The 15,592-nt window shown below is 43.2% G+C and overlaps 1 protein-coding gene across 1 annotated transcript; it reads left to right on the top strand.

Moving 5' to 3' along the window:
• Positions 1–1,106: 1,106 nt before the first annotated feature.
• LOC104670262 (uncharacterized protein C15orf32) lies at positions 1,107–2,010 on the top strand. The gene is given in 5 exon segments (XM_010373448.1): positions 1,107–1,170; positions 1,173–1,223; positions 1,226–1,294; positions 1,297–1,455; positions 1,886–2,010. Coding segments are annotated over 5 exon segments (468 nt in total).
• Positions 2,011–15,592: the final 13,582 nt, after the last annotated feature.

Raw genomic sequence — 15,592 nt, 5'->3', positions numbered from 1 at the left:
CTAATTACTTTCTATTATATGACACATTATCCTGCTAGGTGGTCTTCATAAACTAAATTATCTCATTTGTTTCGTAGTTCTCAACCCCAAGAACCCTCCTAAAAGATCCCAATGCTCAGGCCACACTCCACACAAGTTTAATCAACATCTCTGGCTGATCATGGACATCTTCCTGGCTCACGGTCAGAACTGAGAAACAATGACATATCTGCTCACTAGTTTATGGTCTGCCTGCCCTTCTCGGATGCTCCAGGGGGACTTGTTTCCCACAGCGGTCACCTATGCCCTGGAAGGTGAAAGTGGCCATCCTCCAAAGTAATTGTTGATGACTCTGCCTGGGGTGCTGGCAACAGACTAGCAATGTGACCATATCGCTGGTGCTCTCAACAGGCACAGGCCAGCTTTGAATTTCCCAAGGGTGACACTACCCTCTGCAGCTCCAGATAAATCCCCAGCATTTTTACCCATTAGCTGAGCTAGTGGGTGGAATTTTTCCAGTCCCCATTTGACCCGCTCAGAGAATTTCATGAGCCTTGCCTTACACAGGGTTGTGCAGGCTTTAGAACCCCACCCCCTAGCCCCACCCCGAAGACCTTTACGAGCACAGCTGGACATTGGAACCACTGGAAGAGCTTTAAAACCTCCTGAAACCTATGCCTGGCCTTCAGGAAATCTGATTCCTTGGTCTGGCGTATGGTCCAGGCATCTCCTGAAGCTCCCCAGGTCACATAGAGGTGCAGCCCCAGCTGGGAACCACTGACCCAGACCCAGTTCCTGAACTTCTGTCACTTCCATGGCAGCCCCTCTCAGGCCCGTGGTGTGAAGTCTTTCTTTTGCTTCTGGCTTCTGAGAGTTTCCTTCCCTGATTCCAAGTTAGGCTCTGTTTTGTCTGGTGGGTTTTGTTGCCACTGCCATTGTGTTAGTAGCATCCAGGCCTCTGGATTGCTGCATGCTTGCAGTGGGAGGAAAGGCCTGTCTACCATGTTCTCTACTTCCCCTTCCACGCTCTGTGAGGACAGGGGCCTTGTCTGGCATGTTCACTGAGGCATTCCTGACCACTAAAACTGTGCCTGGCACAGAGTAGGCACTTTATAAACTCCTGCTGCATGAACAAAAGAACAAGTGTGGATGCTTCAAAGGAAGACTTGCACCCAGCTGACCCTCAGAGTGGGAAGGAGTCCCACCTAATAAGAAGAACACCAAGACTTCCCCAAGAGGAGAAGGAGGCCATGTGTCTGAACCCTGTGTGAGATGCTTTGTATACTAGCCCTTGTTGGGGTGTTGCACCCATTTTACAATCAAACAACCAAGAGTCTCAGAAATTAAAGACTCATTTAAGATGCCAAAGTTCACGAGTGGATGGTTTGATGCTGAAGCCAACATTTTTAATACCACCTCAGCTCAAAAGCCCTGAAGGCCACTTAATTCTATCAACCTTCAACCATCTTGTCATAAGGTGAGCCTGCACTCAGGAGTGACAGGAAGACGGAACTCAGCTTCCTGTAGCCCAGACTCCTCATAGGCTACTGCTGCACCCTGGCTCTTCCCACTGGCAAAGCAGATACAGACCCAGAGCACACCTGTGTAGCAATGCCAATTGTTCAGATGCTTCCTTGCCAGGTGGTCAAAAGCAATGGCTCTAAGCCTTCCATGTGCCCCACGCTCCAGCACTGTGGCCAAGGTCCATTCTGATTGGTTCAGGTCCCTCTGTGTTGGTAAATACTTTGCATATCACCCATGCTCCCAGGTTCTCCAGGCAAGAAACTAGGAGCCAGGTGGCCGATTTGGGCATTTGGGCCACTGGGCAAGACACCAGAGGCTCACTGCATTGGTGTTTCTGTGGCAGTTACTTTGGGTGACTGGCTTTCCTCTCTTGTTTTCCATGGACACATCCTTGACCCAAAGCAGATATTCTGTGTAGCTCATATGCGTACAGATTACAAATTCAACTGCAGAAGCATAGAGAGGTACTGGAAGAGGCATCTTATGAGAGTCAGCCAGGACTGGTAATGAGCAAACCCTTACCTTGAATAGCCTCTGAGAGGTATACAGTGAAGGGCCAGAGAATGACAGAAACAGAAAAAAGGTCAGAGGATGACCAGAAAAGAGCAGGACATGTTCATTGAGCACTAACTAGATGCTTTACATGGGCTAGGTCATTTAATTCTCATAGCTACCCATTTGAGGTTGACATTATTATTATTCTCACTCTGCAGAGGAGGAAACTGAAGCAAGAGGTTGATAAACTTGCCCAAGACCAAAAACCTAGGAAGTGGTTTAGCTGGGATTTAAACTCAAGCCCTCAGGTTCCAGAGTGGTGAAGGAAGTCTCTAAGCTTGACCTTGATCTGCTGCCACTGAAGCTGACGAAGGTCATAAAATGGGCATAAATAACACCAGCTTCAGAGGGGGTGATGGAGGAAGGAGCTGTCTAGTCAAAGTGCTCAGTGCAGTGGCTAACACACGGCAGACATTCAACTAATGGACGGTAGCTCACTACTCGACTCAGGATGTTGCAGAAACACAAAGCCATGCCAACATTAAATGAGGTGCTGACATTAATTTAGGGGTGCAGTCTGTTCTATCACTATGATCCTAACTGCAGCTTTCAGGTACAGGGAGACAGAGAAATGTACCTGTTTGGCTCAGGTCTAGAAACTGAGGCCTGAGATCAAGCCAAACTCATGGCATTAGATTTCGTAGGTGAGTGATCCAGCCATTTCCCACAGTTGCTGTCCCCACACCCGGCTCAGCTGCCAGCGCCTCTCCAACGCCAGCTGTCACCCAGGTCCACCCAGTGGAAATGCTCCTAGTGCAGCACCAGCGACAGGCTCTGGCTGCATAGCCCTGGGCCCATGGCTGCTGCGGCTGCCTTTTGAATTTGCCAGGGAAGCTGAGCATGCTTCTTTGCACACACAGGGCCACTTGGCTCAGTGTCTGAGAATGAGATGGTAGGCAGCCAGGCTGCCGGGAAAATGTGGAATTGCTCTCTGGCAGAGGCCAGCCTGGAAGTGAGAAGTGAAACCAACAAAGCAGAGGACAGAACAAATGAATGAAGAGCAGGAGTGCAAAATGGGCTGCAAAAGTGTGGGGCATTGTCCTTGAATGCTACAAGATGCTACCAGCTGACCTAATCGGCACCCTTGCTCCAACAGCTTGCCTTGAAATTAAATGTTTGCATCAGGCTAGGTTACTGCAGGGAAGGGGTATCAGGCCCTCCTTTGCAGCATCAGGGAAAATAGGGGACCTCAGATGGCCCAGGCCCTACCTCTGCCTCCTCAGCTTCCTGACCCAGCAGAGTGGATTCAGCCACTCAATGATGAGTAAAGTAGAAATTAAAAGCTTGCCGGACTGGGTTGCTCTTGTGATTAAACCAGATAAAAGAGCCTTAAGTTCTTCACCCACTCAGAGCATTAGATGCTTGGCAACTCATTGCTTCTCCTCTGGGGCTGCTTTCTCAGGCCAAGGGGACAAGGACTAGTTTGTGTTAAGCTTTGCTCAGTTTCTACCTAGCTCAGCCTGCCTTCTTCACTGTTGAAGCAAGCAGGCATGGCCTGGCATGCAGTAGGTGCCCAATAATGAATGAATCCCTCTTGAATGAATGGATGAATGCTTTCCAGTTTACTGAAATCTTTCATCTTTGGCTACTCAACAAGTGGGCTCCCCAGGCCTCAGTTTCTAGGCCTGAACAAAATAGGTACATTTCTCTGTCTCCCTCTACCTGAGAGCTGCAGTTAGGAGCATAGCAATAGAACAGAGAGCACTCTCAATTTAATGTCAGCACCTCATTTAATGTTGAAATGGCTTTGTGTTCCTGCAGCACCCTAAATGAGTCAAGTAGTCCAGCCATCATACCTTCCACTTGTTGAGTGCTGTGTGCCAGCCATGGCATCGAGCATTTTGATTAGGCTGTTCATTCCTGCACCACCCCGTGTGAGGCTGGTATTATTTATCTCTATTTGATGGACAAGGCCCATGGCTTGTCACATAGCTAGTAAGTGGCAGAACAGGGATCAAACTCAGGTTGAAATTTGCTTCTAGGGATCTCTGCCTCCCTAATCTATACAGCAATTGAAGCCTATTCATTCTTTCATTCATTCGTCTCCATCTTAGTCAGTTTAGGCTGCTATAACAAATATACCATCGACTTGGTGGCTTCACAGCAAACATTTTATTTCTCACAGTTCTGGAAGCTGGAAAGTCCAACATCAGAGTACCAGCAGGTTCAGTTCTTGGTGAGAGTTTGTTTCTTGGCTTGCAGATACCCATCTTCTTGCCATATTCTCCCATGGCAGAAAACAGAAAGACAGAGGCAAGCTCTGGTGGTCTCTTCTTACAAAGTCACCAATCTCATTCAAGAAAGCCCCACCCTCATGACGTAATTATTTCCCCATCTCCTAACACCTCCTAATACTATCACACTGGGGGCTAGGATTTCAACCTATGAATTTCGAGGGGATTTCTTCGCCCATTCATTTAAGAAACATGAGGGAGTGTCCACTAGATGTCCTGGCACATGAACACCCTGTGTTTGCCCCTGCAGGGGCTCGCAGTGCAGTGGTAGGAGGGGGAGGGGGAGCAGACACATAGGAGAGCGCTGTAAGAGCTGTTGTAGAACAATGGGCACACAGCTGTGTAGAGAGAGGGAGCACAGAGAGAAAGGAGCCTGGAACTCTGCTTGCAGGAGCTTACACCAGAGAGGACACTTCAGGCGAAGCTTCACAGAGGAGAGAGTAGCCTTTGAATACTTGCTGCTAGTTCTCCAACTCACCTATTTCAATGCCTTCCTCCTTAACTTATCCATTCTATCTAGGATCATCTTTACTGCCAAATGGAAGCAGAACTTTGAAATAAGCCTTAGGAACATAGTTCATGTGTCCATGAAGGGAGCTCTCCTTTCCTCTACAGACACATGGACTGCAGGGGAAGAGTGAAGGCTGGGACACTCTGACCCTCATAACCCCATATCCAAAGCTTGGCACCCTTCCAGTTCCAGGGCTGTGAGGTTTAGTACACATGCATAGTACATAACCTACACCAATGCGCCACCCAATAGATCTCAACAAGAATAGGTCAAGAAGAGGTCTCCACGTGTGTGTCAAAGAGTATGTGCTTCCATTCATTCATCCAGCTTCAGAGACACCACTGAGAGCCAGCAATGAACTAAGCCCTGCTGTGGACATTGTAGGACACACAGTCCCTGCCTCAGGAAGCTCAAATCTAAGGGGGGAACAATTATGCACAGTCAATGACAGAATGAAATAAAGAGGAAATGCCAATCCAACCAACTGGGGGCATTCAGAGGATTCACAGAGAAGGTGATAGATGGGCTGGACCTTGAAGAATGAGTGGGATTTTGATAGTGGGATGTTGACTCTCTGGTCTACCCTTCTGGGAAATCTCCACCCTCTTCAGTGGCAGCAAGGAACAGAAGAAGCATTCAAGCTGCTAGTTATCACACCGCTGCCAACCCTGGCCAATTTACAAAAGCCACCAGGGGAATAAGCCTTGCCACCATTGCCCAGCCTCCCTACTAGGTTGTGATGATGCCCTGGGTGAGGCCACCTCGATTCACGAGGCCCTTGATTTGTGGATAATGGTCTCAGCGATGCCAGAGAAGGGAGAGGCAGGTGCCCACACAGTCAACATTGAGACCTGCAGTCTCACCTTGTTTTTGTCCAACCCAAGTCCACCCCTTCATGCCTTCATTCTCTTTCCTCTTCACCTTCCCCCAGGGTATAATGAGACCTCCATGCTCCACTTCTAATCATAGTTTTCATGGTTTGTTTATGAATCTCCTGATTGTAATACCAGTCACCAGGCCAGCCATTGAGGGAGTGCTATAGTTTCCTATACTGTCAATTGCATAAGCAATTGAGATGCAGATCAGTTTTCTCCTGGTGTTTCTTGGGGAGGATGGATGTTTCCAGCCACCCTCCTGTTGGAGTCAAACTGGACAGAAATGGGGAGCTGAGGATGAAAGTGGTGGCTGCTCCATAGATCACTGAGCTGGGCAAGTGGGGCCCGGCCCTGTCTCTAACCACAGCCACCAGCATGGGGTGGGGGCTGCCTGGCATATTCTCAGCTGCAACTTCTGTTCCACTTTCAACATCCACCTGTGCTTTGGGTCTCCTCACCCATGGCCTTGCTCCGTGGCTCCCCTCTCTTCATCACATCACTTTCTCCTAGTCCTTATAGAACGAGACCTGCTCTCTTGATTTACTTAACAATTTTAATTCTACCAACATAACAGAACTATGCCCACACACATATAAAAATAACATTATTCCTTTACAACCCGCTTAAATCATTTCTAAACAAATACGTGTTCATTACTTGTCCTAATATACATGCTTCCTCCAAAATAATAGCTTTTATCATCAAATCTACCCAACAGTAGATTTCAGTAAAACTAAATTTGCCTACAGAAAAAGTAGGCATTAGAGGGAGCTGGATGCCCTTAAGTCATGACTGGCAGCCTGGCATGGGAATCCACGGTCACTAATAAAAGACACACAAAAGTCAGAGCCCAACCCAGTAACCACAAGCTCCTCTGACTACGTCCAAGATGTCCCTCCCATCTTCCCGGGCACGGAGTCTGCTCCTTCTCATTTCCTCAGCCATGGGCTTCACTGTGCCCAGGGTTCAGATGCAGCGGCTTCATTTGCCTGCCCATCTTGGGCTCACCCTGCCATAACCTCCCAGAGCTCATGTCTGCTTGTGATTCTTCTCTCTGACCCCGCACACCAAGTGGACCCCAGAGTGGCTGACCCCTGGCTCTTCTCTGGGAGCCTCCAAAGAAATCATTCCTGGTGCAGTCCAGATGGGTAAAGACAGGAATTTTCTGGGCCCCAATCCCTAGGCACTCCATTCCAGCTGGTGTTAGTGCAGAAGGAAATGCATTCAAGTCTCCAAGAAAAATAAAAGCTCAGATATGAGGAACCAACTTGATAGTATGTAACACTGAAATTGCTTCTCTCAACCCCAATCTGAGTAAATATCCACTGATAATGGAAAAGACACATCCCTGTTGCTTAAAGAAGTCTCTCTTCATATTTGCTCCCTTATATTGATTGATTTTGTGTAGAAAATAAGATAAAGACTCAGAGTTTAAAATAAGGCTTGTCCTTTACCTAAAACCTGCATGGAAGAAGGAGGTGAAGGGAACACTCACAAGCAGGAGCTGATTGACAATCACATTGCTGAATGTATCAAAATTATGGGCTTTCTATTATGCCAGGGTACAACCTAAGACCCTCTCTGAGAAGTGCCTTGTGGTCTGGACAGGAGGAGGGGTTTCATGCTTCTCTACAGATAAGGGGAAGACAAATTGTATAATTTAGCAAACTCCAAAAAGGCTAGTTGAATGGGATTTGGATAACATTCATTTAAAACGGGTCAGGATGCTTGTCCAGCAAAACATTAAAAAGCTATCATTTTGTTGAGATTATAGGTTTCTTCCTCTCCCCACAGGTCATATGGATGCACATCTATTATGGAGTAAATCTCCTTATTTCAATCATCTCTTCTCCAGCTACAGTCTCATGTGCATCAGCACTAGGAAGATCATTTTTCCATTTGAGTTACATTTTTCTTTGTTCAGTCTATTCTGCTCGAGATCATTCCGCTGTTAAGAATCCCTTGTCCAGCAGCAGGGAAAGATAAATATTTCTTTAATTATCTCATTTATGAATAAGATTATAAGTAAGATAAATAAAGATAATATAGGTAATATCTATAGATATTTTGAAACCTCACTTCTTACCGAGATGCCTATGATTTCCCATCCTTTATTCCTCGAGCTCTCCTAGCTAAACCTGAGCCAAGACTTCCCCATTCTTACAGCAACCTCAGTTGTTCCAATTAGAGTCCCCAGAGTCTATCTTTCAGATATTCAAATGTTTCTCTTTCTTACTAAGAAAATATAAGAAGACTCAATCTCACCTTTTTGTGCATTTTTTTTTTTGCATTTTATTCTATAGATATGTTAGTACGATTCAATCAGGAAAACAGAAACTTCTTCAAGTATTTCAAATAAAAAAGGATTTAATGCAGAGAATTAGAGGCTTACCACATTGTTGGATGAACTAAGAGAATGAAAGTCAGAAAAAACTACCACTAATTTCAGGAAATTAGAGCATACAGGAACCTCAGGAAGCTGCCACCAGAGCCTGTGTATCTCAACACCCCAAAGTGGGTAAACTGTAGCAGGAGGTCCCGTAAGCCACTGGCGAAACCTCTGGCAGGTCTACTGTTTCCTGATGCCCAGGTGATTCTCTATCCTGTTGCAGGTATAAGAAAGACCTCTGTTATTCTTCAACTTTTCAAATCATGCATGGGTGCCTCCCATTGGTGGAGTCCAAATCAGAGTCTTGCTGGCATGAGATGCCAGGAAATGCAACAGTTCCCAGAATTCCAACCACATAAATGTGGCAAAGAGCTTTGAAGGGAGTGGCAATGAATGTTAGTTTCCTAAATCCAGTACATCAGGGGTCCACAATTCTCTAAGCACTATGTTAACAGTTTTATATATATATATATAATTTGATTTTTTAAAAAATCATACTTTAAGTTCTGGGGTACCCGCAGAATGTGCGGGTTTGTTACATAGGTATACACGTGCCATGGTGGTTTGCTGCACCCATCAACCCATCATCTACATTAAGTGTTTCTTCTAATGCTATCCCTCCCCTAACCCCCCACCCCCTGACAGGCCCCAGTGTGTGTTGTTCCCCTCCCTGTGTCCATGTGTTCTCATTGTTCAACTCCCACTTATGAGTGAGAACATGCGGAGCTTGGTTTTCTGTTCCTGTATTAGTTTGCTGAGAATATTGGTTTCCAGCTTCATCCATGTCCCTGAAAAGGACATAGACTCATCCTTTTTATGGTTTCATAGTATTCCATGGTGTGTATGTGCCACATTTTCTTTATCCAGTCTATCATTTATGGGCATTTGGATTGGTTCCAAGTCTTTGCTATTGTGAACAGTGAGCAGATTTATATATATTACCCACATTTTTCACATGAGGCAATAGAGCTCAGACTTCTTAGGTAATTTGTCCAGGGACGCACAACCAACCAGGGATCATGAGTCAGATTTCTGAGCCCATGCTCTTTCCACAACACTGCCCTGCTTCATGCAATAGTCTAGGAAACTTCTGCAACCTATCATGTCCTTCCTGCAGTGCATCTCCAAGGACAAGTTTCTCCCAATCCAGGGGCCGCAGTTTGGGTGTCCTTATTTCTCAGCATTTCCATGCAGCTATGTCTCCTGCTCTCTAGATGTTCTTTCCCAGATGGTCCTGATGCTGGCACTGCATGTCTCCCCCACCAACTGCAACTGAGCCCTAGTTGTCTGGTGCTGTCTGTGAGCATGACACTTTTTGCCTACTCTCAACTTGACATTGTTAATCTTCAAGCTAGAGCACAGAGAAGGAGTCCTGGCAAGCCTCTGCTCTAACTTCCCAGGTGCCTCTTCAGAAGCTCTGCAGATGGCCATTGAAAGTTGGCTAGTCACCAGTCTGGTCTTTCAGGAAATACTATGGGGTTTCCCAGGATTATTATCAACTGCAGAGGCCACTGAGGTGCTGATCAGCTTTCTCCTTGTCTTCCTCAGGGACAATAGAAGTCTCTTGCCATTATCTCATGGAGTCAAACTAGACAGAGAAGAGAGGCTGAGGAGAAAAAGCAGTAGCAGCTTCATAGATAACCAAGCCAGGAAAACAGGGCCCAGTATTTTTTATTCTGGCTTGGAGAGAAAAGGACTTTTCTTTGACATGAAGAGCAGAGTCTAAGCATCTCATGATGTCTTCAGCTAGAATCCCACCAAAGTTCTTACAGTCTCCAGGAGACTTGGTTTTCCATCCCAAACAAAGGAATAATTCTTACTCACCCTGTCCATGGGAATTAAGGATGTGTGATGAAGTCCTAAGCCAGCGCTCACTCCCGACTACAGGAAGAGATGAATGACAGGCAGAAATGCAGCACTCAAAACAGCGAGGTGCTCCACAATTTGCCTCTCTGTTAAAAAGAAATGTACAGGGTTGGAGGGAGGTATTAACAGAAGTACTCACCCAGGGTCTACCACCACTATTTGGAGGTCATGGAAGAGGACAGCACAGACGGCCATTCTACAAAGTGATGACTTTTCAAAAGTATTTAGTAAGTTGGCATGACAATCATTAAGACTCATGAAAGATGAAGCCAGGTGAAATCAAGACATAATGACACATAACGACATGGTATTGTTTTATCAGTGCTTATAACCTCACACTCAACAGCGTAGACACCAACAGAGCTCATCTCTGGGTTCACTCCTCCATGGGACACACTAGCCATACTTCTGGCTGTACTGGGTGTTGACTTTGAACTCAGCCTATTTTAAAATAGCATGAACAATGTGAGTGTCTAGAAGCTGGGGCACAAAGAGGAGCCCTGCCTGCTTTTGAGTAAGGCATTGCCCTTACCAGTCCTGAGAGAGAATTTTGAGAACAACATGATTTCTATTCTGGAATTGCTATGGGGTTTCCCAGGGAAACATTCAATCACAGGCTAGACTCAAATCTGGATGTTCTAAAGGCAGGAAACTGATTTAGATAGCAAGGAGAACTGTTCTGGATTTATAATTCTGGCCCTTGATTCCTATGCATGACACTAGGCACTGCCACCAGGGCTTAACTCAAAAGGCCTTGGCTCTATACCAGAGGATTAAATGATGTCAAATGTTCTCACATATGTGTATATATGGAGTAGGTCCAAGATGCCTAACATACACCCAGAGTAGACTTAACATTGGCGTGGGTTAACTGAGTCCCAATAATCTTCTCAACATTATACCAGGGTTCAGAAGTCAAATCCCAAGCACGAAGCATTGTGTTTGTCCTCCCTTTGGAAAGCAAAACAATGACACACTTCTACTGGAGACACAATGAAGCCCGTGAGAGCCTATCCCAGGCTACAATCTCGACATACTGTCCCTGTGTCCCAATACACTCCCCTGACGTCTCCATTTATTCTTCCATATTCTCCATGCGAAATATTAGCTACATTGCAATGTGTTTCTGGAATGGGGTCTCTTATAACTCTTTATAAGGAAGACCAACTTGGCTTTCATCAAGCTTTAAATAAATCAAAGCATCTAAATTGGAAAGGAAGAAGTCAAATTATCCTTGTTCATACATGATATAACATCACATTTAGAAAAATCTAAAGACTCCACCAAAAATCTGTTAGAATGGATAAACAAGTTCAGTAAAGTGATTTTTCAAGTTACAAAATCAGCATACAAAAATTAGTAGCATTTCTATACCCCAACAGTTAACAATCTGAAAAATAAATCAAGAAAGCAATCTCATTTACAACAGCTACAAAAATAGTATATTAAAATACTTAGGAATAAATTTAACCAAAGAAGTAAAAGATCTCTATAATTAAAAGTATAAAACATGATTAAAAAGAAGTGGAAGAGAGCACTCACAAGAATTGAAAGATATTCCATGCTCAGGGATTGCAAGAATTAATATTGTTAAAAAGTTCATACTTCTAAAGTGATCTACAGATTCAGTACAATCTCTACTAAGATACCAATGACATTCTTCACAGAAATAGAAAAAACAATCCTAATATTCATTTGGAACCACAAAAGACCTGAATAGCTAAAGCATCCTGAGCAAAAAGAACAAAGCTGGAAACACTACTTGACTTTAAAGTTTACTACAAACTACAGTAACCAAAACAGCATGGTACTAACATAAAAACAAGCATATAGACCAATGAAGTAAAATAGAGAATTCGGAAATAAATCCACACATTTACAGCCAATCCATTTTTTACAAAGGTGCCAAGACGATACACTAGGGAAAGGACAGTCTCTTCAATAAATGGTGCTGAGGAAACTGGATATCCATATGCAAAAGAATGAAACTAGATCCCTATTTCTCACCATATACAAAAATCAAATCAAAATGGATTAAAAACTTACATATAAGACCTGAAAGTATGAAACTACTAGAAGAAAAGATTGGGGAAACACTTCAGCACATTGGCCAGAACAGAATATTTCTGTGTGTATAAGACTTTGAAAGCACAGGCAACCAAAACAAATGGGATTATATCAAGCTAAGAAGTTTCTGGCCTGGTGCAGTGGCTCACATCTGAAATTCCAGCACTTTGGAAGGCTGAGGCTAGAGGATCACCTGAGCCCAGGAGTTCAAGACCAGCCCAGGCAACATAGTGAGACTCCCACCTCTACAAAAAAAAAAAAAAAAAAAAAAAAAAAATAGAAAACATCAGCTGGGTGTGGTGGCATGTGCCTGTGGTTACTCTGGAGGCTGAGGTGAGAGAGCAGCTTGAGCTGGGGAAGTCGAGGCTGGTGCAGTGAGCCATGATCGTGCCACTGCACTCCAGCCTAGGCAACAGAGCAAGGCTCTGTCTCAAAAAAGAAAAATAAAATTAAAAAATAAATAAATTTGTAAAAAGCTTCTGCACAGCAAAGGAAACAATAAACAGGGTGAAGAGATAGCCTACAGAATGGGAGAAAATATTTGCAAACTATCCATCCAACAAGAATATATAAAGAATTTATATATACCAGAATATATAAGGAATGCACACAACTCAATAGTAAAAAAAATAATAATAATAATTCTATTAAAATATGTGGTATATGTACACCGTGGAATGTTAGCTGAATACAGATTTTTCAAAATAAGACATCCAAGTGGCTGACGAGCATATGAAAAATGTTTAGCCAGGCATGGTGGTGCACACCTATAGTCCTAGCCACTTGGGAGGCTGAGGCAGGAAGATCACTTGAGCCCAGGAGTTCAGGGTTACAAGTGAGCTGTGACTGCAGCACTACACTCCAGCCTGGGCAACAGAGTGAGACCCTCTCTCAAAAAGAAAAAGAAGAAAGAAAAATGCTCAGTATCACTAAATAAGGGAAATGCAAATCAAAACCATAATGAGATATTATCTCACCCCAATTAACACGGCTATTATCAAAAAGACAAAAAATAACAAAAGCTGGCGAGGACGCAGAGAAAGGGGAATGCTAGCACACTGTTGGTGGGAATGTAAATTAGAACATCCATTATGGAAAACAGTATGGAGTTTCCTCAAAAAAAACAAAAATAGACCTACCATATGATCCAGCAATCCCACTGCTGGGTACATATTAAAATGAAAGGAAATTAGTATATCAAAGAGATAGCTGCACACCCATGTTTATTGCAGCACTATTCACAATAGCTAAGATATGGCATCAACTTAAGTGTCTATGGACATATGAATGGATAAAGAAAATGTGGTATGTATACACAATGAAATGTCAGCCATAAAAAAAAAAAATGAAATCTTATCATTTGCAGCAACATGGATGGAACTGAAGATCATGTGTTAAAGTAAAATAAGCTAGCACAGAAAGATAAATATCACATGTTCTTATTTATATAGGGGAACTAAAAAAGTGGAGGTAGAGAGTAAAATGATGGTTGCCTGAGGCTGGGAAGGGTGGAGAGGAGGGAGGAATGAAGAGAGGTTCATTAAAGGGTATGAAAATGCAGTTAGATAGAAGAAACCAGTTCTAGTGTTCAATAGCACAGTAGGGTGACTACAGTTAATAATAATTTATTATATATTTCTAAACAGCTAGGAGAGAAGATTTGGAATGTTCCCAACACAAAGAAATGATAAATGTTTGAAGTGATAGATATCCTAAGTATTTGATTTGATCATTAGGCATTACATGTATGTAGCAAAATATCATATGTACCCTATAAATATGTACAATTATGTCTTGATTCAAAAAATACACACACACAGACACACACGCATATGAAACAAGGCAGGTTCTATCACTGTTCTTGGATTAGCTAAATTGTAGTAAGTATACAGGTATTAAACATCTAAAAAAAATAACTTTTTTAAAAAATTAAGAAATTATTAAACATTAAGCAACAAGATGCCTCTTCTGAGTTGAAAAAGTCCATGATAAAGCCATGGTAGACTATTCTTTCACATTCTAAGGCTTATGGTAGCAGAGTCACAGTACAACAGTTTTAGGTGTTGAGGGGATAGTTGGTGGATAAATTTTTGTTTTGGATGATGAAAAAGAAAACTATCTTTCTCCTTTCAATACTCCTCTTCAATGAAGCTTCCTCCAACTGACCATGATCTGTCATCTACAAAAATGCTTCAAAGCTAAGAAATATGCTTATCACCCTCACTAATGAGGAGGAATATAGGGTGAATAAAAAATGCTTTTTTTTTTTTTTTTTTTTTTGCGTCATGAATAGCAGTGGTACAAAACTGTTCCAAGTTCCAAGTAAAAACAATTTTAAATGATAAGATATATGTAGGATTCCAGTCATAGTCATCCAACTAAAAAGCCAATTTCTAAGAAATGTGGGAACAGGACTGTATAAAGATGGGGATGGAAAGCATCCACTTACCTCTACTTCCTCCAGAACCCCCATTAAAATGATAAAAAGGAATACAAATCCACTGGCACATAAAGAATTGGAGAGAAAACAAGAAGAGACATTTGGGAGAAAAAAAGCAGATGGATGAGTGGGAACTGACTTGGCTACGTTGTAAGCTGGCTTCAGGAAAGGTGGCACCAGGTGCCCATGAATGTGAGGATGAAGATGAGACTAAAAGCAGAAAAACTGATTAAAAGACTTTAAAGGAGCAATTAGGCCTTCAGGTTGCCTCTCCCCTCTGGGAAACTTGAAGATGACTTCTCACACGCCCAACATTGGAAAAGCTAAAGCCAAAAACTGTGAACACCAGGGACAGGTATAGAACAACAGCACCAACTGAAAACAGGGGCTGAATGACTATGTCCACACTGAATGCTGACAGAGCCCCCATCGCCAACCCAGATTCTATCCTTCTTTCCCATCTCAGCTTCCAAAACTTTGGTTTCCAGGACTCACCTTCTTGGTAAGCAATTAGAAGAGACTTTTTTTTAAGGCTTCTGTGCAGCTCAAGAGGAAAAACCATTAAGATACTGATACCAGAAGCCAGCCAGATCACTGTATACTGAAGCTCATAGAAAAAAATGAAGGAAAGAAAGAGAAAGAAAGAAAGAAAGAAAGAAAGAAAGAAAGAAAGAAAGAAAGAAAGAAAGAAAGAAAGAAAGAAAGAAAGAAAGAAAGCTAGCTTGTGGCAAAGGCAGCAGTGGTTAATAAGCATTCCATTTGCAACTCCACATTTCCCAACCCACTTGCAGTTAGGTGGAGCCTACCTGTAACTTAATATGACCAGCTGACTGTAGGCAGAAGTGGCATGGACTGGAACATATAAGAACAAGTATACAATTGTCTGACTGTCCCTGCTGAGGTGCCCAAAGAGACTGCATGGTCCAAATGAAGCAACTATAAAATGATGGCATCTCCATGAACCTGGTCCCCTGAGTGTGGAGTAGAGTTCTACAGAAAACATCACTAGATATGCTGTGTGAGAAACTAACCTTTATTTTGTTAAACCACTGAGAACTGGTTGTTGTTTATTTCAAAACATAAGTCTAGTCTTTCCTTGCTAACACAAAGCCACACACACACACAGAATTTTTAATCACCATTTTGGTGCAT

Source organism: Rhinopithecus roxellana, chromosome 5 (assembly GCF_007565055.1).
Source record: "Rhinopithecus roxellana isolate Shanxi Qingling chromosome 5, ASM756505v1, whole genome shotgun sequence".
Classification (NCBI taxonomy): Eukaryota; Metazoa; Chordata; class Mammalia; order Primates; family Cercopithecidae; genus Rhinopithecus; species Rhinopithecus roxellana.
The sequence above is the reverse complement of the archived record's forward strand: the minus strand, read 5'-3'. Positions and strand labels throughout refer to the sequence as shown.